The following is a 23,283-nucleotide window of genomic DNA, read 5'->3' on the forward strand; positions in this document are numbered from 1 at the left end:
CAAGGTGGCTTATATCTCTGCCTCGGCCTGCACTCGCGGCTTCATCCTCCCTAACATTTTTCTCTACCCGGTATGTTTCCTTAAGTTTTCTTCCAACAATATTCCTCTCATTTCTCCTGGCTTCTCCCCACAGTCCGTATCCGAGTCCAAGCCTCCTCCAGGTTTCACTTTCGCTTTCAGTCTCCTAGCTTCCCCGCCATAGTCCGCATCCGAGTCTATGAAAGCTTTCACTTTCGCTTTCAATCCTAACTTCTTTCCCACTGTCCGTATCCAAGTCTATGCCTAGGCTTTCAATAGCTTCTTCCGGCACCTTTCTCGTCCGGCTTTCCCCTAGGCTCTTCGCTAGTCTCTCTCTCTCCGGTATTTTCCTGCTTCTTCCCGTTTCTTCCCTCCTAAGTTTCCTATCCGTCCTAGGTTTCCTATCCGAGTCACGGCACCATTATGTCGCTCCCCGTTTTCGTGGAGGAGCAACACAGGACCCTGCGCTGTTCTTTCGTCTGCTCGGCCCTCCCCGGGTTTGCTGCTGGTTCTTCCCGGGTTGGCTACTATCCCTTCCACCTCCGTGGAAGGGCAGTTCCCCCTGGCCACATTCCCCACTTCCGCAGGGGAGCGGCACACTGCCGGCCGGCTCTTCTCGGGGGCTGCACAGGTGTTCCTTCAGCTAGATGTTCCCCTTAGATGTTCCTTGTGCATGCCGTCTCTCTCCTCCTTTATAGTCCTCCTCCGCCAATCCTAACTCGGCTGCCCACACGCCGAGTACGCTGCTCTCCAATCAGGAGCAAGTCCTACAGTTTATTGGTTGAACTGGAGGCAGCTGGGTAGAAGCTGTTTACTTCTCTCCCAACGCCATATTGTGCGAGAGCAGATGCATAGAATAAGTCTTAATTCCAGTAACTCAGTCTAGTCCGGTTGCTCCCCACACTCGATAAAATCCAGTGTAGTTAGTGACAAAAAAAAAAAAAACTCAATAAACTGGGAACAACAAGAAATTCCTGGCCGACACTGTGGCTCACTTGGCTAATCCTCCACCTGTGGCACCGGCATGCCATATGGTTGCCAGGTTCTAGTCCTGGTTGCTCCTGTTCCAATCCAGCTCTCTGCTGTGGCCTGGGAAGGCAGTGGAGGATGGCCCAAGTGTCGTGTACCCACATGGGAGACCAGGAGGAAGCACCTGGCTCCTGGCTTCGGATTGGCACAGCGCCAGCCATAGCGGCCATTTGGGGGGTGAACCAATGGAAGGAAGACCTTTCTCTTTGTCTCTCTCTCTCTCTCTCACTGTCTATAACTCTACCTGTCAAAAAAAAAAAAAAAAAAAAAAAAAACAAGAAATTCCTCAATATGACAGAGACCATAATTTAAAACACTGTAACTAATACACTGAGTGGTGGAAGCTTGAAAGTGTGTGCTGTAAGATAATGAACTACACAAAGATCCCTACTTTCGCCACAGATGACTTAAATAGACATTTACCCAGAGGAGGAATAATAAAAAACCACATGAATACTCTTCAATACCGTGTACGGTAAGAGAAGTGCAAATTAAAACAGCGGTGATACACCATTTCACATCTACTTAGAAGAGCCGTAATTCAAAAGGAGGGAACAAGTGTCGGCACATATAGAGACATAGGTGCCCCTGAACCCTGCTGGTGGGTGCCACAGCTGCTAGGACAGGGAGTTGGCGGTTACTCAAAAGTTTAAATAGGATCACCATTTACTCAGCAACCTCACTCTTAGTTCTATATCCAAGAGAATTGAAAACAGGGACTGCGACGTAGAGAGTGAAGCCACTGCTTGTAGCTCCGGTATCCCATATGGGCTTTGGTTTGGGTCCCAGCTGCTCTACTTCTAATTTGGTTCCTTGCTAATGCACCTGGAAAATTAGTGGAAGACAGCCCAAGTGCCTGAACCCCTGCACCCATGTAGGAGATCTGGAAGACGCTCCTGGCTTCAGGCTTTAGATGGGCCCAGATCTGGCTGTTGCGACCATTTGAGGAGTGAATCGGCAGATGGAAGATGTCACTCTCTGTCTCCCTTTCTCCCTCTCTCTCTGTAACTCTGCCTTTCAAGTATACAAATAAATACTTTTTTAAAAAAGATTTATTTATTTGAAAGAGTTACACAGAGAGAGAAGGAGAAGCAGAGAGAGAGAGAGGTCATCCATTGACTGGTTCACTCCCCAGTTAGCTGCACCAGGTGGAGCTGTGCTTATCTGAAGCCAGGAGCTTCTTCCAGGTCTCCCACTTGGGTTCAGGGGCCCAAGGACTTGGGCCAACTTCTACTACTTTATCAGGCCACGGCAAAGAGCTGTTTTGGAAGTGGAACAGCCAAGACTTGAACTGGTGCCCAAATGGGATGCAGACACTGCAAGTGGTGGCCTCACCCTCTATGCTACAGTGCCAGCCCCTATAAATAAATCTTAAAAAAAAAAGGGACTCAAACACATACCTGTACATTGATTTTAGAAAAGTTATTCACAATAGCCAAGGGCATAAACAACACAATTGTCCAATCAAGACAAGAATGAGTAAACAATGTATGATACAAACAATAAAATATCTTCAGCCATAAAAGTGAGAGAAGTATTAATACATACTTCTTCTGGATGAACTTTGAAAATATTTTTAAATGAAAGAATTCAGACATACAAAGTAAATATTGTAAAATTCCACTTTATATTAGTATCAAGGGGCAATCGTGCAGACAAGACAGAAGTATCAAAGGGCTGGGGAGAGGTAGAAAGTGGAAAGTATCGTGCCAGGGGTTTGAGGTTTCTGTTAACGAAGATGAAAATTTTGGAAGTGCTTGTAGACAATGTGAATCTACCTAATATCACTAATTTGTACACATAAATGGTTCTGTGGTAAATTTTGCCCATGATAAAAAATAAATAATAAAAGACCGAATCGTCTCTCTGAGAAGTACAAAAATCCCTTGTGACAGGGCTCTCCAAAACCCCTCCCCAAGTGGCAGAAAATTAGACCAAGTTAGGGCACACCTATTCAAAGCAAAATGCATGTAATCCTGACATCAAAGCCCTTAAATGTAAATGAGCCTTGAACAAAGTTCCTGAGGAGAGAGCAGACAAAAGAATTTTTTCAAACAAAATGAAACCATAACAGCAAATCCCTAAAACTCTTCCTGGGACGTCTCTGGCTCAGAGACCCGCTGGTTCCCACAGCAGCTTCCTCATCCATTCCTCCCCCTTCCACTCCAGCCCCTCCTCCTGGTTCAGTAAAGAGCTGCACGGCCAGTCTTGTCCTCTTCCTCCGTTCCTTCCATTCTCCTCCTCACCTTTGGCTTAACCAGCAAAAATTCTGAACCCTTAAAAAAGCTGGGAAGAGAGCTATGATTACTCACAAGTTAATATTTTTAACCTTGCCCTAGAGTTTGTTCATTAGCACGCTGCTTTGTAAATCCTTATTGATCACTCACTTGTTGAATCAGGTAGTCTAGGTAAAGAACAGAGCCCATTTCTGAGGCTCTGGATACCACATGTTAGGGATTTGTGTGAAACCTCCAATATGGAAACCCATAACCACATTAAACTGCACATAGAGAGTGGCCATTTATTTTATTACGTGTCTTCTTTCTTTGCCTAGAACTTTGAGAAGATGTCCACGTCAACATATAATCATGTGGTTTTCTGGGATGAATAATAGGAAAGACTTTTTTTGGAGGAAAATTCATTTCAACATAAAAAAAATGTGTGGCAAAGCACAATAACAATAAAAAAATGTAAACCGCAAATAAATCTTGATGCTTCTTTTTTCCTCTATCTTCAAGAAGGGATTTAAAGTGGCTTCTATAAATGCATGCAAGGTCTGACAAATTGATTGGAGGAAGAAATGAAATATAGGAAGAAAAGTAGGAGAGATCGAAAGAAACAAGGAGCACGGGTATATGCAAAACGCACTTTGCAAAGTCCCAGTACTTACACACATATTTATTTAAAATATTTTTGACTTTAAACTTTCTAGCAGACACATGAAAAGGTGACACAGATTCATATAATTTGCGATCTCAATTCAGGATGGTGCAGGTCATGTACCTAGCACACTGGTGGTAAGATAGTGTACATATCTCCAGGGATAGAAGATGGTAATAAACCACTGTTTGGGTTTTGTGTCTTCTTAGGATACAAGTTCAATATTATTTGCTACAGCAAAATGTTCTTAGGCTCCAAACCAGGGTTATGTGCAGTTTCCAGCATGTTAGCTACTACACCTACTTTCTCATTTCACTCAAGAGCACACATGGAGGGGCTGGCGCTGCGGTGTAGCATGTAAAGCCGCCGCCTGCAGTGCTGGCGTCCCATATGGATGCTGGTTTGTGTCCCAGCTGTTCCATTTCTGATCCAGCTCTCTGCTATGGCCTGGGAAAGCAGTAGAAGATGGCCCAGGTCCTTGGGCCCCTGCATCCATATGGGAGATCCAGAAGAAGCTCCTGGCTCCTGGCTTCAGATCAGCACAGCTCCGGCTGTTGCAGCCAATGGGGAATGAACCAGTGGATGGAAGACCTCTCTCTTTCTCTTTTCTCTCTCTCTCTCTCTCTCTCTCTCTCTCTCTCTCTCTCTGCCTCTTGTTCTCTCTGTGTGTAACTCTTTCAAATAAATAAATAAATCTTTTATTAAAAAAAGAGTACACATGGCGGCACCGCGGTTCACTTGGCTAATCCTCCGCTTGTGGCGTCGGCACCCCGGGGTTCTAGTCCTGGTTGGGGCATCAGTTCTGTCCCAGCTGCTCCTTTTCCAGTCCAGCTCTCTGCTGTGGCCAGGGAGTGCAGTGGAGGATGGTCCAAGTGCTTGGGCCCTGCACCCGCATGGGAGACCAGGAAGAAGCACCTGGCTCCTGGCTTCGGATCGGCGCAGTGCGCCAGCAGTAGCAGCCATTTGGGGGGTGTGAATCAATGGAAAGAAGACCTTTCTCTCTGTCTCTCTCTCTCTCTCTAACTCTGCCTGTCAAAAAATAAATAAATAAAAATTTAAAAAAGAGTACACATTGAATTGCAAGTGAGTGAGAATTATATTGTTGTGTGATCAGATTTTCATTCTAGTTTCTAAATTCTGATATTAATATTAAGATACTTGCAAACCTTGAACGTTTTCACTATTAGTAACCGATTATTCACCTCAAATCTTGAGTGTTCCAACACAATGTTGGAGAAGTGTGCCTGCAAAATTGTCAAATTATACAGTCTAGTTAGAATTATCAGTAAAGATAGTTTTCAACTTTGTTCAGAGTACTTTTTTTAATTGAGGAAAATCAATTATTTGGTTCCTTTGGTCTATGTAGAGAAATCTGTACAATGTAGTAAAAATCTTTTACCTTCCCCACTTCCTTTACTTTTCTCCACTCCTTCAAATTTAATAAGATTATCTGCTATTTTATATGGGCTGAGTGTATTTGGGCATTCATAATGTGACAGTGCTATGTGGCACACCATTACTGCTTCAAGAATGACCCAGAATATCAAATATATTTTAACTCTCTTGAGAGTGATATCATATTGCACCAGCAGATGGCAAACTGCACTCAGTTGTGGATCTATGTACTTGTATACCCAAGACATGGAGCAAGGCTGTCTCTTTGAGATTGAGGTAAGTAGCGAGAAATCTGATAACCAATGTCCAAAGAGATAAATTCAATTCAACTTTAATTTTTGGTAGTTTGGGTCTTGAAAATATTGAATTTGGTGGTCAGGACCCAGCAGCACAAGACAGCCTTTTGGGGGCTAGGGTTGGCAGTACCAGGAACTGTCTTCTTATCCTGAGGGGAAGTAAGGTTAGAAAAGTCCAGAAAGTCCTCAATGTCCTAGCTAAGTGGTTTGATCTTTTAATTTAGCTAGGCTTTAGGCAAAACAAAAAATGCAGATCCTGGGTCACTGTGGACTCAACACGGAGTTCTGTACTGAGATTTGCAGGATGATAAAATGCGCATTATGGTGAGGATCTGACTTCAAATACAGGGTTAGACTTAGAAAGTTGGTAAGGAGATCTGTGTAGGAAGGACCTTCATCCCAACAGCTAAACAGAGCTAGAAGACTATGTCTTCACTAATACCCCAGCCAGAATAGTCCTCACCCTTCTGAACTGACTCAGTCATGTACCTTGATCCTGAAGCCAGTATCTTTGATGGCTTCACTTATTCTCTCCTACTCCCTTCCAGGACAGGACAATTGAAGCATTCCTGACTGGAGTCTGGTATGTTCCAGTGTCCTTTTCTTGGATCCTGTTCCCTGTAAGCAGATGCCTAGCAGAAAAAGAACAGATTTTGTGAAATATGCTGTATTCTATTTTATTCTTGCTGGACTCTCTTGGTGCCCTTTGTGTTCACTGGAGAGCATCTCCTAACACTGATGCATGCCTAAATGGTGTGAGAACTCATTCAGCAATTGGAAGCTATTTTGGATGACCTCCAGTCAGATTTTTATGCTATCAGTAAAGGGAGAAGGTTGACTCAGCTATTGTCAACACAATTTTCAGCTGCTGAAATATTTCAATGGCATAATATTTAAAGTTATTAGAAAAGTAAACATGTTAATGATTTTTTAGATCTACCAGTTTGGTTCAGAAATAATATTTTAGGTTTTATTTGATACCGTGGTAGAATTTGTTCAGAATACCATTTTTGGTTTAATCTCAGTTCCTTACACTCATTATATTATTCAAGTTCTTACAATTTTTTGAGACTTGGGAATAGACTTCAGATTGAGTCCTATTAGGTGAACTTAATTTCTAGTATAGTATGATCTTTTCCCTTTACAAAGTATAACCTAGAGTGATCCAAACTTGCAGTTATAAATTTGTCTTAATCCAGATAGTTCAGGTGTATATTTTAGGATTATCTAGTTATAAAATTATTTTCACACATCACACTAAATAGATCTATGTTTATGCTGTCTGAATATTTAAAGCCAAAATTACACAGGAAAGACTTTGTTATTGATACAAGTTATCTCATTAAAGATATTTCTTCTCATCTTAAGGCTTTTCTTAAGTAGCACACTAAATAATGTAAGAAATGAAGTTGTGATCAGCATATTCTCTCTTAATAAATTTGAAATAGAAAAGACACAAAATTCTTAGAGGTTTTGGAGTTCCAAAATGTACTGATGCCAGTTACAGAAATTGATAGGCATTTGTTGACTGACACCAACACTTTATAGATTGAACTGAGAAATACAGCAGTTAATTGTAATATTTATATGATTATCTTGACCACAAGAATGCAAATCTTAGATGTTCGACTGCAGAGACCATAATGGATCAGAGTTCCAGCTGCTGAACTCTGAAACCCATTGTCGCCTTTGCACCAAGACCATGTTACTCATGGGTTGCTCCCAGCTAGTGACTGAGCACTATAGAATATGTCAGGCAGAACTGCCTCTGGGAAATGAGGGACTTACTGGTGGGTGATTCTGTTTCAAGACACTCCAGTAGCTTTACCAAAGCTCCCTTAAACATCTTCCACAGAATACTTCCATACAACCTTCCTTTGTTCTTCACTTTCTCCTATCTTCAGGTTAGTCACGAATCGTGTTCTAAGAAATCTCCCAGTGCTACCCATTCCCTTTCTTATCACAAGATTTCTTCTCTAATAAATCCTTGCACATTCACTTCTCTCTTGGCACCTGCCTCTTGGAGGATCCAGGATCCAGACTAATCTAATTTCATGGGAGTAGTTTCAAATTTGCATATCTACACGACTATAAACTATACCACAATCCATATCTCTCTTGATAATATTCTCATAGTACCTTGTGATTTCAAAAATAATGCATGATCATTAGACGAAACACAGAAAATATTTATGTCTTGCATTCTTTTGTGCTCATTTTTCCTTCTGATCTTGAGAATTCAGTAATAGTGGAAAATTATTTGTGTCACAAGAAAATCTGCCCTATCCTGGAATACCTTAGAAACCACCTTTAAAATGCCATTCACACAAGAGTTATTGGTAAAATAAAGTTCTGGATATAACCATGCTATGCATCTGTAAAAAATAAACATGACATTGAATGTCTTTACACAGAAAGATTCTCATGCTATGTTGTAAATTCATACACCAAAAACAGAACACAGTTTGGAAGCATTCACACATTGACATTTTGGCTAGCTACTTTGACATTTTGAGTGTGCTCTTTTTCTTTTTTCTATTTTTTTTGTTTTCTTGATTTTTTTTCCTCTCTCTCCTCTCTCTCTCTCATTCTCATTTGCTTGTTTCTGTTTGAATATAAAGGGGACAATATCTCGTTGCTATCCTATCTAAAGTTGAGATTAAATTAAAGTAGATACACTAACCTGGATACTCTAATGATCTAGAAAACACAGCATATTTTCTATCAGTTAACTCACAAAGTTTAACAATCTACTGACATGTTTGATTGGCAAACATGTGTCCAATAGCACATCTTTCAGGGTAAGATGTGAGGGAGAAGGTATAGTCCCACTACCGAACAACAGTCAATATTACCATGTAGCAGACTGTTTAGCCAGAAGCAGAATTTTTTTAGTGCTCTTTCTGTGGTAATAAATGAATTTTTTCTCTAATATCCCAGACTTAGATTACTGAAAAATCAGTGTGCCTTGTTCTGGAGAAGTACAATTCTGGAATCCTGGGTGCCTCGATGTTTCTCTCAACAAGGACAGGACAGCAGACAAATCCTCACACCTTTTTCCAGCAAGGCAGATTATGATCCATCAACTTTTGCATTCCATGCATCCAAACAACATTTTTTGCTTTTAAAACTTAAAATTGGTAGTCATAGTGGGTAAAGACTTCTCGTAAACTGTGGCATTCTTTTCTATTAAGGGACTGGATCCTCCAATATGAACTCTCTCAAGCTAGTACAAATCAGTGGATTTTATGATAAGGATTTTATCAACAGACAACCCTACAGGCACCCAAAGAGACAAAAACTGTTGTCACACTGTATTGGTTTAGAACTTAAAAGGAAGAATGGAGGTCCTTTATATAAGTTTTCACATATCTTTTTTTTTTTTTTTGACAGGCAGGGTGGACAGTGAGAGAGAGAGAGAGAGACAGAGAGAAAGGTCTTCCTTTGCCGTTGGTTCACCCTCCAATGGCCGCTGTGGCCAATGCACAGCAGCCGGCGCACCGCGCTGTTCCGAAGCCAGGAGCCAGGTGCTTCTCCTGGTCTCCCATGGGGTGCAGGGCCCAAGCACTTGGGCCATCCTCCACTGCACTCCCTAGCCACAGCAGAGAGCTGGCCTGGAAGAGGGGCAACCAGGACAGAATCCAGAGCCCCGACTGGGACTAGAACCCGGTGTGCTGGCGCCGCAAGGCAGAGGATTAGCTTAGTGAGCCGTGGCACCGGCCTTCACATATCTTAAAATGAAACTGGCCAAGAAGAAAGTCTACTGGCATTTCTGCTACACTCTTATTCTTCAGTTTTTCTTATTAGCCAGTTATATTATTAAATTTGATTCATTTTAAAATAGCAGAAGTTTCCATGGCTTTTTGCAACAGTTAAGAAATGTCTGTCTGTTTGTCCATCTATCTATCTATCCATCCATCCATCCATCATCTATTAATCTATCAACAACTGTATCTATGTAAATATTTATCTATCTATCTTCCTCCATCCATTCAGCCAGCCAACCATTGACTATCCCCATTTGAGGTGATCAGTCCTTCATTCTTCAGTTTCCTGAGGCATGGGCACTATTGATAATGTTGCCAGCTGATGGATCACAGATGAAGGGGGAAGGTTCAACCAAGATAGCTATATTAGTCCATTTTCTGTTACTATCACAGATTAACTGACACTATATCATTTGTAAGGAGAAAAGATTTATTTAGCTCATCATTTTGGAAACTGTCTAATATCAGGTGACCCATTGGTCCAGCCTGTGTTGAGACCCTGATGGAGGATGGTATCGTGATGTGAATGAGTGCAAGATGGCGAAATTACGTGGCGAGATTGGAAGCCATCAAGTAGGTAGGAGGGCACCCTTGCTGTTTTTATAACAACCAGGCCTTGCACAACCTAACTGAGTTCCCAGAGAACTACATTAATCCTTCAGATAGTGGCAACCCCAATAACTAACCACCACCTAGTAAGCCACACCTCTAGACTTTTCACCACCTCAATACTGCATACTAGGGACCAAGCCTACAGAATATGAACCCCTGAGGCACAAGCCAAAGACAAACCAGAGCAGTAGCCTTCATTTGCAGGTTAAATTGATTCTTAAAATATGGAGAGAAAAAAGAAATCTTAATGAGGGGTTGGAAAGTCAACACTTTCACTCATCTATGTTCTAAGAATTGTAGATCATGATTGATAATATGATCAGAAGTCTTCCTTAAGCAGCATAACCTTTCCTCCAACAATGCTACTTAAATGTATCTCAAGGGACTAATTAAAAATGTGCACACGTATCTAGCTACCAAATACTTATTCAGTTATTCAGCATGTTCAGTTGAGAAACTAACCACATTCCCAATAGCATAAGGGTTTGTTGAATAATGTACAACATGGACTATAATACAATCATTACAAATGAGGTGGTACCCACTTTCTGTGAAACTAATCTCAGTTAAAAAAAATCAAAGGAAGGAAGCAGGATATGAAACAGTGTGTATAACAGGCTCCTACTTTCACTTTTTCAAGTCATGATATAAATGCATAGAAAGCTCCTGGACAATTATATGCCAAAATATGAGTGATGACTTCTGTGTAGCTGTGAGTGGGAAAAGATAAGATTTAATTCAATACTTTGTTATTTTGCATATTTATTGAATACCTAATAAGGAATATATTCTTGCAGTTGTCAAGAGCCCAAAAAGTGTTTTTTTTTTCAAGAAATGCCTCCAGTTGTACAAAATTATAAAATTACTTGATAAAATATTGGAAAATATTTTATTTTTAATCAAAGCATCCTGACTCTTAAATAGTTACCATTTCAAAGATAGAACTTAAACTCTCTCCTCCAGATATTTGTATTTATAACCTCTCACATATACTGATGTAAAGGAAACATTTGAGAAAAAAATTATTGGTGCTCACACAGAGGCCACTCCAGTACTTGTCAAACCTTAGTGGGTGCTAATGCTCATTTTCAGCTTCTTCACAACAAATAATAAAACAGTGTTTTGGTTAATCTTTCACTGATAATCAAAGTGAAAAATGAACCTCATTTAGGAACGTTTGAGTGTAATAGCCATTATATAATTTATGGTAAAACTTCAATGTAAACATTGCTTAACACTCTGGCCTCAGAATCGGCCCTAAAGGCATTCGGATCTGGCTGAAAAGCCCATGAGAGTATTTCAGGCATGGAAAGCCAAGACACTCTGGCAAAAGATCTCTGTGAGTGAGATCTCAGTGGAAAGAACAGGTCTTCAAAGAAGGAGGTACCTTTCTCTGAAGGGAGGAGAGAACCTCCACTTTGACTATGACCTTGTTTAAACAAGATAAGAATCGGAGAACTCATAGGGCTTCCATAGCCTTGGAAACGCATGACTGGAGCATAGGGAGATTACTGATGCCATAGACAGGAGTGTCAATTGATAAAGTCAACAACAGGAGTCACTGTGCACTTACTCCTCATGTAGGATCTCTGTCCTTAATGTGCTGTGCATTGAGATTTAATGCTATAACGAGTACTCAAACAATATATTTCACTTTGTGTTTCTATGGGGGTGCAAACTGTTGAAATCTTTACTTAATGCATACTAAACTGATCCTCTGTAAAAAAAAAAAAAAAAAAAAAAAGAAATTATCAACTCCCAACTTGACTCTCACTGGGATTAAACATGACAATAGGTCTGATCTGATTTCATCATCATTTTAAAAAAATCATCTATTATTTTTCACTTTATGTTTCTGTGTGGGAGCAAACTGTTGAAATCCTTACTTAATGTATACTAAGCTGATCTTCTGTATATTAAGATAATTGAAAATGAATCTTGATGTGAATGGAAGGGGAGAGGGAGTGGGAAAGGGGAGGGTTGTGGGTGGGAGGGACGGTATGGGGGGGAAGCCATTGTAATCCATAAATCGTACTTTGGAAAAAAAAAAAAACCATTGCTTAAATTCGTAAAGTTATCTCCAACTTCTTATCATCATCATCATTTTTGCACTTAATCTTTTTTTTTTTAAACATGTTTTCCCTGCTTTCCCATGGAGCATTTCCTTTTGCACTCCATGTGTCCCCAAGAATTCCTACTGTGCTAAGGAGGTAAACAGGCCACGGGTGCCTTTATTAGTTTGTCCAAGATCATTGAGTTTGGATACTATGTGAAGTATCCTTCTGACATCTCTTATGGACCAAGGGTTTTGGGCCTTCTGTACAGCAGGATCACACTGACTATTTTTATGATACCCCTAGTGAAGACTGATGCCACGCTAGGGTAGCAATGCAGGCAGAGCAGAGCATTCAGAAGAAGGGAGTGCACATAAGAGCATCCTCATTAGTCGGATTTCTCCACTCCTTCTCCACCTCTGTGTACAGTGACTGCAGAGACGATATTAAATCACGTGTTTCATTATCTTCCATGAAGGCAGCATGTAAGTTATCCCTCCTCTGAGAGGTAGGGATGACTGCGTATCTAAAGAGAAGTTAGTCTTCAGCTTTCTGGAGCACTCTGCTACCTCTATGCACAGTTGATGGACAGGCGGCCTCAGTCTCCCTCCTAAGGAGCAGAGCTGATGGTTACATCAGAACTGGCTAAGAAGCAGCCTTGGTGGCCCAGCCCTCCTACCACAGCCCCACAAGTACTCCATGGGCACCAGCAATCAGCACAGAGAACACTCTCTCAGGTGTGGCGATCCAGGATGCCCTAGGAAGTGAGCTGAGTGCCACACCTTTCCTGTTTTGGATGTAAAATACATGAAAATTGACCAATTGGTGCCCAAATTATAATGGATGAATAAACCCACAGTTCCTGATGCTACTTGGAGTGTACTGACAAAAAGAAATTGATCATGAAATCAGATCACCTTCACCATGGCACAAGGACCAAAAAAACAAGAATCCAGATATGGTCTGTCTGCTTCTCCTTTTTATTTATGTATTATTATTGTTATTTTAGTTTTTAGAGTTTCTAGCTAAAAGTAGAGCAGAAAGTCATCTTTGTAAAACAAAAAAAATTAAAGAAAACACATACACATTGCAGTTTTCCACATTCTACTCCCCTAAATTTTTCAAAAATCCTCTTTTATCACAAAGCTATTCCTGCAGACAACAAACATAAAGATCTTTTAAACATGCATTCCTCTTCTTTCTTCCTTAGAAGCATTGCATCTTCAATCACATTTTAAGATATTGCTAACATCTTAACGGAAATCAATGGAAATAAAAATACTATTAAAAAATATGTGTTTGGTTTGCACCATGGCATTCATTTCACACTGTACACACTGAGGCCACACTGTAGGAATGGCAGCATCTCTCCCCCACATAAATGTCATGCAGAGGACACACTCAGGCCACTCAGAATGCCGTAAGCATTTGCCACCAGCTTCACTTCATCTTCCATATCCAAAGGCAAACCCACCACGATGGCTTCTACGTCTCTCTGTGGAGGCTTAAAGAGAAAAGGCGAAGCGCAAGGTTAAGAAAAATGCTGCAAGATGTGTCTACGAAGAGCGCTGCAGTGAGTCGTTAGGGCTAGAGGTGTGTGCCTTACACAGGCCGTGCCAGGCAGTGCCCGGGCTCCTCCCGGAAGGAAGTCACCATTCTGGAGAGCAGTCGGCTCACGCTCGTTTGGGGTTTGTTCTCTTTTGAGCGCTCCGCGTTTTAATGTTCTTCTTGGTGCTGGCTGGTTTGGGAGCTGCTGGCTTTCCCTTGGGTTTCACGGGATTACTACGGCTGGTGCGCCCGGCGGTTGGCTTCTTGTCCTGGGTTGTTTTCCGCTGTTCCTGCAGCCTCTCTTCCCACTGCTGGGAGACAATTTGTACCCATGAGTGTCAAATACATCTCACCCCTTTATTCTGTTAACCCAATAACAGAATTTATCAGTGCATTTATTTATTATTTGAGAGATGGAGAAATAGAGAGACAGTGAGCTCTTATCTACTGGTTCACTCCCCAGATACCCAGAGTGGACAGGACTGGACCTGGCTGAAGCCAAGAACTAAGGACTCAATCCAAGTCTTGCACATGGGTGGCAGGCACCCAACTGCCTGAGCTGTCACCTGCTTCTTCCTAGGGTCTGCAAAGGCAGGAAACTGGAGTCAGGAGCCAGACCCAGGAATAGAACCTGGAATTTTCCCTGCCATGGGAAGCGAGTATCTTACAAGTGTGTTAACCACTGGGCCAAATGTCTACCCTAGTGCAATTTTTTATATCAGTGCAATTGTTTACTATTATAGACTAGTCGTGATAATAGCAATTTTAAAAGCAACGCTCTTTTGAGCTCTCATAATGTATTAGGTGATTTGGAAAGTGCTCAGTATATGATAAAGTCTTGACACATGTTCATTGCATTGAAATTCACCACAACTTTCTAGTTAGACACAATTGTCATGACTAGACAGTAAGCACACAGAGGTTATGTGCAGAGGGTCACACAGGTGGAAAGTGTTAGAGTCAGGATTCAAATTCACTCATCGAAACTCCAGAACCCAAGACCCTCCTGTGCATTTTTGACCACCAGCTCTACCATGCACCATTGCCAGACAAGAAATCCTTCTAAAATCCTTGAAATGGCTAACAGCTGAAATTTACCCAGCCTCACTAGAAAGTCAGGGATTTCTTGTCACAGGTGTGTTCATCAAATTTTTCCAAATCCAAAGGAAGACAGAACTCAACTATATGTGTTACAATAATTACTAATAGTTAGTAATGAGGGAGATACATTTTCTAAGATCCCCTGTGGGTCCCTGAAACCATCAATAGTCCCAAATCCTAGATACACTAAGTTTTTTTAAATCTTATTTAAGGTATACAAATTTCATGTATTTGATATATGCAGATTTAGGAATATAGTGATATCTCCCACCCTACCTCCCTCCTGTCCATGCTCCCACCCTTCTTCCTCCTCCCTCTCCTTTTTCCACTCCTAATTTCTACAAAGATCTGTTTTCAGTTTACTTTATGCTCATAAGATTAACCCTACACTAAAAGTTCAGCAAATAGTATGAAGAAAAAAACAGTTACTCAACAATCATCGAATCTCAAAATATCAATTTCATTCCAATACATTACATTTTAGATACTCTATTAGTTGCCACAGATCATGGGAAACATATGGTATCTCTTTTGGGGATTGGCTCATTTCACTAAGTATGATGGTTTCCAGAAGCATCCACTTTGTTGCAAAAGACAGGATTTCATCCCCCCCCCCAACATACAAACCTATGATAAAATTAGTTTCCAAATAAGGGACAGTACATGATTAACAAGATAACATAACAATATAGACCAACTATAACAATATGGTTAAAGTATATGAACACTGTTCCCTCCCTCAAAATATCTTATTATATTGTACTTTTTAGAACAAGAGACAAGAAATGAAATGTGGGGGTCAGGGACCAGCGTAATGTGTTCAAAGGCCAACGATGCAGACCACTGGGAAATGAGTCATTCTGGATAATCAAGTTGCCTTGACAGCAGAAGATTTACTCTATAAAAAGCTCATTAAGAAACAGTTGAAAAATCGAGCCTACTTGAATAGATACGGCTCTGCATGTTGGCACGTCTCTGCTAGTATTTCACTCAGCAAATATTTGAGCAAAACCTTAGGCCAGGCACAGTTCTAGGCAGCAGAAGTTCAACAGAAAGAAAAACACTGCTTCTACCCTCCTAGGCCCAATTCTATTGTACTCTAAAACCCAGTAAACTCGTTACTGCATGTTGCTATCATTTGGTGATATTTTCCAATTCGTATTGGCATATGTTGGGATGTTTGCTGAACAGCTCCAACAGCTCTGTTTCCTAAAGCCTCTGTTCCCTTAATCAGTCTTGGATCCTTGGAATGCACGTGCCTTCTCCATTCAAGCTTCTAACTTTACTGTGGTCTTAGAAACCAAATAACACAGCCTGCTGGCACTTCCTGTCTGGTACCACTAGGCATGCTCTTCGGCAGCTCAGGAGTTAGCTCAGCTGTAACACGGCAGGGTTCTGTCGTTATTCAGAAGTGCACAGGGTGGGCAGGCTGCGCTGTGACTGCATTCTCAGTAAGTCAATCCTTAAGACATACTATTGCCTTGCCCAAGAGATTTTATTCTAGAAAACGAAGGTAGCAGTGGAAAACACAAATTCTCCTGAAAACATGTTTTCAGGCGGATTTCACATTTTTAGCAAAAAATTAATTTTAATTCAGCTCTGAATTACCAATATGATGTTACCACTGAAATCACATATAACCACAAAGTAAGTTTTGCACTTAAAGTCTTAAATTGTGTTAAATACATGGAAAGAACCTGCTGTGTACAGTAATATGTCAGTTTTAGAGACAGGCATTTGCAGTCCCACAAATAGATGCATATGTTTATTTTAATCTCAGTGAACATTAATTCTACTTAAGGTTCACTCTGCTCACTAAAACAATTAAATATAACAATAAGGAAACAAAAAATATTTTGATGTAGAAATACAGTACAGTAGTACTGAATACAACTACATCACTTTTGAAAATTAAATAGTAGATTTCTGTTTTAAAATTCCAAGTAAGAATAGTTGTACACTTATCTACTCCAAAGAGAAATATTATTGCTATTCCTAGTCCTTATGAAAACTTGGATATGAGAGAATGTGAAGAATTCACAAATCCCGTAGAATTTTTATCTTCATTTATATACATATGCACATTTTTTGTTAATGATACTTACTATGGATCTTTTACTAAGTTGATCTCTCCACTTTTCAACCAAGCAATTTTCAAGAAGCATCATTCTGAAAAAAAAAAAAAAGAGTAAATTATCTGAATAAGCATCTTTTGGTTATGTAAATATGAAGTTCTAAAGTACAGAAAACAATTTTAAAGTTCTTCAATAACTTATTCTCAAAATTTCCATGTCATTCATTTATACTTTGTTAATAATTTCTCCCATTCTCCCATATATATATATATATATTTATATATATTAGATCACACTATATATTTGGACCACACTGAATGTTTCCTTTTATAGTTACATTGTATACAGTTGCTGATATAGTTCGACAAACTCAAAAATTAGTTTGAAATAATATAACGTTGCAACTATGGATATCCATGACATATTTAGCCATTTCCCTACTGTTAAACTCTCCCTTTTGCTAACGTCTAGCGATGCGATCTGCAGAAAGAAGCCCAGAAGCATTGATTGCTTTTTTGGAGAAACAAATTTTAAGTAGAAGAATGGCTTTAAGTCATGAATGCAAAGCATTATACATGGCACGAGGAACTAAACAAATATTGATGGAACGTAGCACAAGAAATTACTTAAGTGAGACCAGTTACAATTTGTTTCCTTTTGGAGGAGTAGAGGCTTGAGCTGCATGGAGAAGAAACAGATGAGAGAAAAGAGCATGACTTGGATAAAAGTGAATGAGTTAGTTCTCCGGAGAAGTGTATGGCATAAGTTATGGGACTCAAACCGGAAGCAGCCTGAAGAGTTTGTCTATGTTACAAGGAACATATGCATATGTGAGAAGATGTCATGGGAAGGGGCATACAATGGCTCACACACCCAGCTAGAGATATACATGTGTATGTGTGATGTGTGTAACATCCATGTATTTGTTCATACTTTACTTGTGAGGAGCCACCTTGAAGGGTGGACAATGCTGTCTCAAACAGGTAATGTGAAGAGAGTAGGGGAAACATGTGGAAACGTAGTCTCAAACGATGACTTACTTGATCTGTAAGTCACTAAGGGTGCCTTGGGAAATTCAGTATTTGCCTAAGGTGTCTGAAGGATTTGAGAATAATTGTTCTTTCTCAAAGGAATTCACTTACCTTTACATTTTAGAAATCACTTAGTGAACTCTGAAATTGATTTTTCAAGATTCCAGTCAAATGCTCGTGTATCTGTTTTACCTTCATTTTGTGAGCATTTCATTGACATTTAGGATATATGGCATTCCAACGTCATTAAATTCCAAATTATTAAAACTGCTTTATCGTAAAGCACTACTGGTACCATTTTGTCACTGTCCCCTTAACCAGGACTGCTCACTGAGAGCTGCTCTGTGTATGGAGTGCGTACCTCCTGCCGCCCCACAGTGCCCACCTTGAGCGCCACTCGTAGCACATGATGAGGACATCCTGATGCGGCAGGATGTGGGGACACTGGCAGGAGGAATTTGTAATGAGTGGGACTTGAGTTCGAGGGATGGGTGACGAGGACTTGAAGATCTCCTTCACATCCACCACTGTCGTCACTTCGTTGCAGCCGCTCCTCTGCACAGCTTTTATTTTGGCATGAATAACTGCAATTTAAAAATTTATATAAGTGCTGTTGAGACATTTAGGGCAAAACCAGGGATGGTGTATTTGTACCAACTGCCAGGCTTTCTTAAAGAATAACTCCTGCAGTCATGCTCACGCCCAAGCAGGAAAAATGCAGGTATGATGTCTACACAGTCTAGGTAAGGCATCCCATATCATCAATGTTGTCTTAAAAGTTCTGAATCACGAGGCAAGACAAAAAGCAAATTGAGAATCGGGCTTTAGCCTGGGCTCTCCATGTCGGTGAAGATGTCACACACACATTCCAGTGTTTATACCCCGCCCCTTGTGATGTCTGCAAGTGAGGATCATACATTATTAGATCCAAAAGCCCCCATGCGGAGCCCTCACTTCTTCTAGCTTACAGACAAAGTTATTGGAGTCATAACATTTAAGAACTGGAATGAGTCTCTGAGGATTAACATCCTCGATCCTTTCATTTCATAGACTGACAGAGTAACGCCCGTGGTGAGGAGATGTTGAATTATTATTTCAGATGGCCAGGAGTGTTGCTATCTCTGACCTACTTTTCAATCCTGACTTCTTGGCCCCTTGGTACTGCGGCCTCCCACGGAGTTGTACTGAGCCTAATATGGGTCTGTCTTGGATCCCATCCCAGCAAGCTGGCTTATGAAGGAGCCAGAGGAGTTGAACAGAGAATGACTTCATCATCAAGGTAGTTCCGAGGTCATGCCACTCCGGGGGACAGCAGGACAGTGAAACTGATTGGTACCCAAGGTTGGATCTTGCAAGGAATCCAACAGAACAGATTAAGACAATATCTCCACAGAACAGGTTTTAAAAAAAAAGTACTGAAAAAGATAATGCATTTATTATTTTGTTGAATTACCCACACTGACTCTGTATATTTTTCAAATCTGACAGCTTACATTAGGAGTTATTCTTTCAGATTTTTACATCACTGTGATATTCCTACTTCACATTCGGCACATAATCTGCAGTTTCTTAGTGGGATAAAATTTCAGTTTTAAAATGAAAACTAAGCACATAAACTGAAAATTTTTCCAAAACAGAACACTGTTCTGTTATTTTAGCAGAAATAATTGAAGAAATGAAATAGAATATAAAATAACCCCAATAAACATTTTAGAAACCTATAGTTTTATTCAGTTTAACTCTCAAATTATGAAAAGGAGAACTGAAATTATTTTAAAATAGCATGGTTGACTTATTCTTTGAAGACAATGTTAAATGGTTCCTTCAAGTAAGGGAGAGGAGGGCATTTAAACTATTTTGGTTCTGTAGCCATGGGATTTGGAGATTACCATGTAGCCCCATAATTTCTTTAAGGCACTAGATATTTGTAGTTGTAAAAGGATACACGGGCAGATCTCAATTCTCTGGGTCTCTAGGCCCGAAGTTCCTGGGCCTCAGATAATGAAATTCAGGGGTCATTCTCAGCCTTGCCGCAGAGGAACCACAGGAAGAGAACCTGGGGTGGGCCATCTGGCTGAGCTGCACTTTCCACCAAGACAATCAAGATCAAGGTGTTAAACTAATCTGATTACCCCCTAGGTGATTTACTTCTCCTTACCGGTCTCCTTACCTGTCCTGTTATTGTGCCGCCTAGAACCCGTATCACTGACTAGAACAATCACTAGCCCTCTGCTTTGCTTTGCTTTGGGACCAGCAGTCCGGCTGGAGCAGAGACAGCACTCCTGCGTTCTGGTTTGGCCCCAGGCCACGTCTCAGAAGCAATCGCTCTACCAGCTGACTTACCGTAGCTGTAGTTCCTGCTCAAATATGTTGCCAAAGTTGGCTTCACTTTTTTGCACTTGCATCGATCTAAAAAAAAAAAAAAAAAAAAGGCAAAGCGAGACCAAAAGTTAGAAAAGGGAACAGAACTAACTGGGGAGGTGAAGGAGAGGCAGCTGGGAGGAAGGAACGACTTACCAGGGCTCAGGCGTTTGCAGTCAACATCAAGAGGCCGTTCCTGGACCATCATGTCGGGAGTGATGTCTATCCACTTAACATCTGCAAGACAAACAGGACCACACGGTGTGATCCCTGTGATCCTGTGATCCGTGGCTGGATCTGAACACCCAGAGGGAATAAGGAACCAGCTCAAGACATACATTACCATAGCATCAGCAAAGAATAGTACCAGATAATAAAGATGGTGTGTGATTATTAAGTCTTGTGGGAGACTCTGCCCATCCAAATGTAAGTTGATGTGAGTGCACATTTCTTGAACTTGGCTGGTACACACAGCCAACCTAGATAGATCACAACCCTCTCTCCCAAAGCCACCGGAAAACATTAATGTTCCAAGTTGACGGTTTAAACAAATCAAAATAATCCAAATCCCCATCTCCCATTGCTCAGTGCAGAAACAGTTTTCAGCGACGAAGCCAAAACCAAGCTTAACAGCCAACATTTATAGAATTTCAGCAATAAATGTGGTTTTTTTTTTTTTTTTCTTTCTAAAACTCTGAATTGGAGAGGACTTTCAAGTTGCCCCTTCACTAAACCACTCATGCTGCCTGTTGAGGGCAATACCCTGAGGCATAACTCCCCAGCCTGCACCACAGGACGCTGCCATCTCTTCAAATGTGAGTCACAGAAAGCCTGGACAAAAGCATGCAAAAACATTCTTCGGTTTCACTTCAAGAAGTGCATTTGAACCTGCTTCTTCTTCCAAGAAAAGCAGCCGCACGACCAAAGAGGAAAGAAGCCCGTGGAAACAGAGACTAGATGAAAGAAGCTGCCACAGGAGCTGGCTCCTGGTCAGCGACCATGAGGCTGAGGTCACAATTTTCCAGGGCGCCCTGGCGTGGAGTTACTTGTGAGAAGTAACACCAAGCGCAGAGAGCATTACACCCGCGTGCGGGACGGTTTCAAGGCCAGCCAACGCTTGTTCGTGTACTGTGCCTGTACTCGCAGATACAGTAACATCTGTTTGCTCTGATTTTTATGTCAGGTGTTACTATAAACGAAAACCTCACCTAGTGGCTCCCTGTATAAGTAAAACACCCCCACCCTTGATTTTCTTTATGGACTACGGTGGTGCCCTTACTCCAGCTCCCCAAATTCGTGAGGGGAACCCCGACTTTCCCAGAACCAAGGCCTTCCCTGACCCCTCACCACTTCCTCGGAAGCGGGACGGAGGCTGAACGCCACCCACTGGCAGCCATAGGAGTGGCCGCTGGGGCCTCACCGGGCAGCGACAGCTCCCGGCATCTCCTCGTTAGTTCCTCTCCCTCCATTCGTGTCCCCCGGCCTCACCCTCCGGGAGGTCAGTGACGATGGCCTCGGGCGAGATGCACACGCCGCGGTCGTAGACGGGCAGCTCCTCGCAGGCCAGGTTCTCGGGCCAGCTGTGGTTGTACATCTTCATGAGCGGCTCGCAGTCGTCGCGCGCGCGCTGGCACACCGACTTGCACGGCTTGATGGGGTCGTGCAGGAACTCCAGGGTGCAGATGGGCGCGTACATGGCGCAGAGGAAGAAGCGCAGCACCGCGCTGCAGTTCACGTCCACCAGCTCCTCGTACTGCTCGATGGCCAGGATGGCGTTCTCCTGCGTGCTGTGGTGCAGGTGGTTGGGCATCCGCGTGATGTTCCAGGGCATGTGCCGGCACATGGGGATGCGCACCGCCTCGCAGGGCGCGCCGCGCACGCCCAGCGTCAGGCGCAGCCACAGGCACAGCGCCACCAGGACGGAGAGGAGCATGGCTGGGCTCTCCCGCGCTGCGACCCTCACAGGCAGGAAGGGCCCTTTTCTTCCCGCTGCCCCCAGGCTTTCGCCGGCTTTCCTCCCAGCAGGGAGTCTTTTAGAGAGCTGGAGAACTCTCTCTCCCAAACTCCAGTCGACAGCAATAATGCGGAGCCCAAGGGTCCGGCCGCGGGTCTCCGCCGTCCTGCGCACGGAGCACCGGCAGCGCCAGCACTCGGCCTCCAGGACGCGAACCCGCGGGGCAGCTCCAGTCCGGTACCCCGCAGAAGGTGGCGCAGCCGGCTACGGCCATTGCGAGACCCTATTTATCCCGACGGCTCCCCTGACGTGGGTTCCGAACGCTCCCTTGGCAGCTGCAGGCGCGGCGCGGGCTCCCCCTCGGCTGCTCCACCCCCGGCCCCTCCGTGCAGCAGCGGTGACATCATCTCCTCCTCCGGGCCACAGCCCAGGGCTGGAATCCTGCGTTCCCCCAAAGTATCCTCTTTTTTTTTTTTTTTTTTTTTTTTTAAGTCCGTCCGGCTCTTTTACTTCTGACCAAGAAAAAGAGCCCCTGGTAATCATTTTGGACTCCGGATGCAAGAAGGTGCAAGGCAGAGAATTTCAAGAAAGCCGCTGAACTTTGCTCCTTCGGTCTTTATAGAGTTTGCCCAGGGTGCAGGGAAAAGGGAACTCTGGCCTCTGACGCCGAAACATACTTACTCTCTCCAGCAGGGGGCCTGCGCAGTGCCGAGGGGCTACAGCACTGTGGGGCCGCGGGAGAGTGCAGCAAATGTTGGCACCTGATGGGCAGCGTTTATAACCCCGTGCTCCCCGCCCCGCTGGTGTGCAGTTTGTTTTCGTGGTAATGTTGGTGCCGGTGGTGGCTCGGAGGCATTAGTTTTGGTTCAGGTTTTTCCAGAACAGCACTTGGTGTGTACATGTTCCGGGGATTCACAGAACCCCTCCAAGGTGATGTTTGTTGGTTGCTGAGTTTCCTCCCTGCCTTCCCCTCACTGCCTACCTCCCTTCCCGTTCCGAGCAGAACTCGGCGGCAGGGCGGGGGGTGGGGGTGGGGGACCTAAGAAAACTTTGGATCCACAATCTGAAAAGATTCCCCCCTTCATGTTCATGTCAAGCGATTTCCGACCCAGCAGCCTAAAATCTTGATTTTTGATGTGCTTGGAGATTGTTACTTGGTTGA

General features: G+C 42.5%; 1 protein-coding gene across 1 annotated transcript; it reads right to left on the minus strand.

Annotated features, from left to right (window-relative positions):
* Positions 1 to 13,010: 13,010 nt before the first annotated feature.
* SFRP4 (secreted frizzled related protein 4) lies at positions 13,011 to 22,506 on the minus strand. Its single transcript, XM_008261657.4, has 6 exons — positions 21,656 to 22,506; positions 20,324 to 20,404; positions 20,150 to 20,215; positions 18,192 to 18,390; positions 16,806 to 16,869; positions 13,011 to 13,910 (listed from the first exon to the last, which is right to left on the minus strand). The coding sequence occupies exons 1-6, from the start codon at positions 22,098 to 22,100 to the stop codon at positions 13,725 to 13,727; spliced, it is 1,041 nt and encodes a 346-aa protein (XP_008259879.1). The 5' UTR covers positions 22,101 to 22,506; the 3' UTR covers positions 13,011 to 13,724.
* Positions 22,507 to 23,283: the final 777 nt, after the last annotated feature.

The sequence above is a fragment of the Oryctolagus cuniculus genome, chromosome 16 (genome assembly GCF_964237555.1).
Source record: "Oryctolagus cuniculus chromosome 16, mOryCun1.1, whole genome shotgun sequence".
Classification (NCBI taxonomy): domain Eukaryota; kingdom Metazoa; phylum Chordata; class Mammalia; order Lagomorpha; family Leporidae; genus Oryctolagus; species Oryctolagus cuniculus.

Excerpts from the sequence above, each read along its gene's own strand:
- SFRP4 (XM_008261657.4), bottom strand. The coding sequence starts at position 22,100 with ATGCTCCTCTCCGTCCTGGTGGCGCTGTGCCTGTGGCTGCGCCTGACG. Across the intron at positions 16,870-18,191 it reads TGCTACGAGTGGCGCTCAAG|AATGATGCTTCTTGAAAATT; the intron begins GTGGGCACTGTG and ends TTTTTTTTTCAG. Across the intron at positions 13,911-16,805 it reads AACTTAGTAAAAGATCCATA|CAGTGGGAAGAGAGGCTGCA; the intron begins GTAAGTATCATT and ends ATTGTCTCCCAG.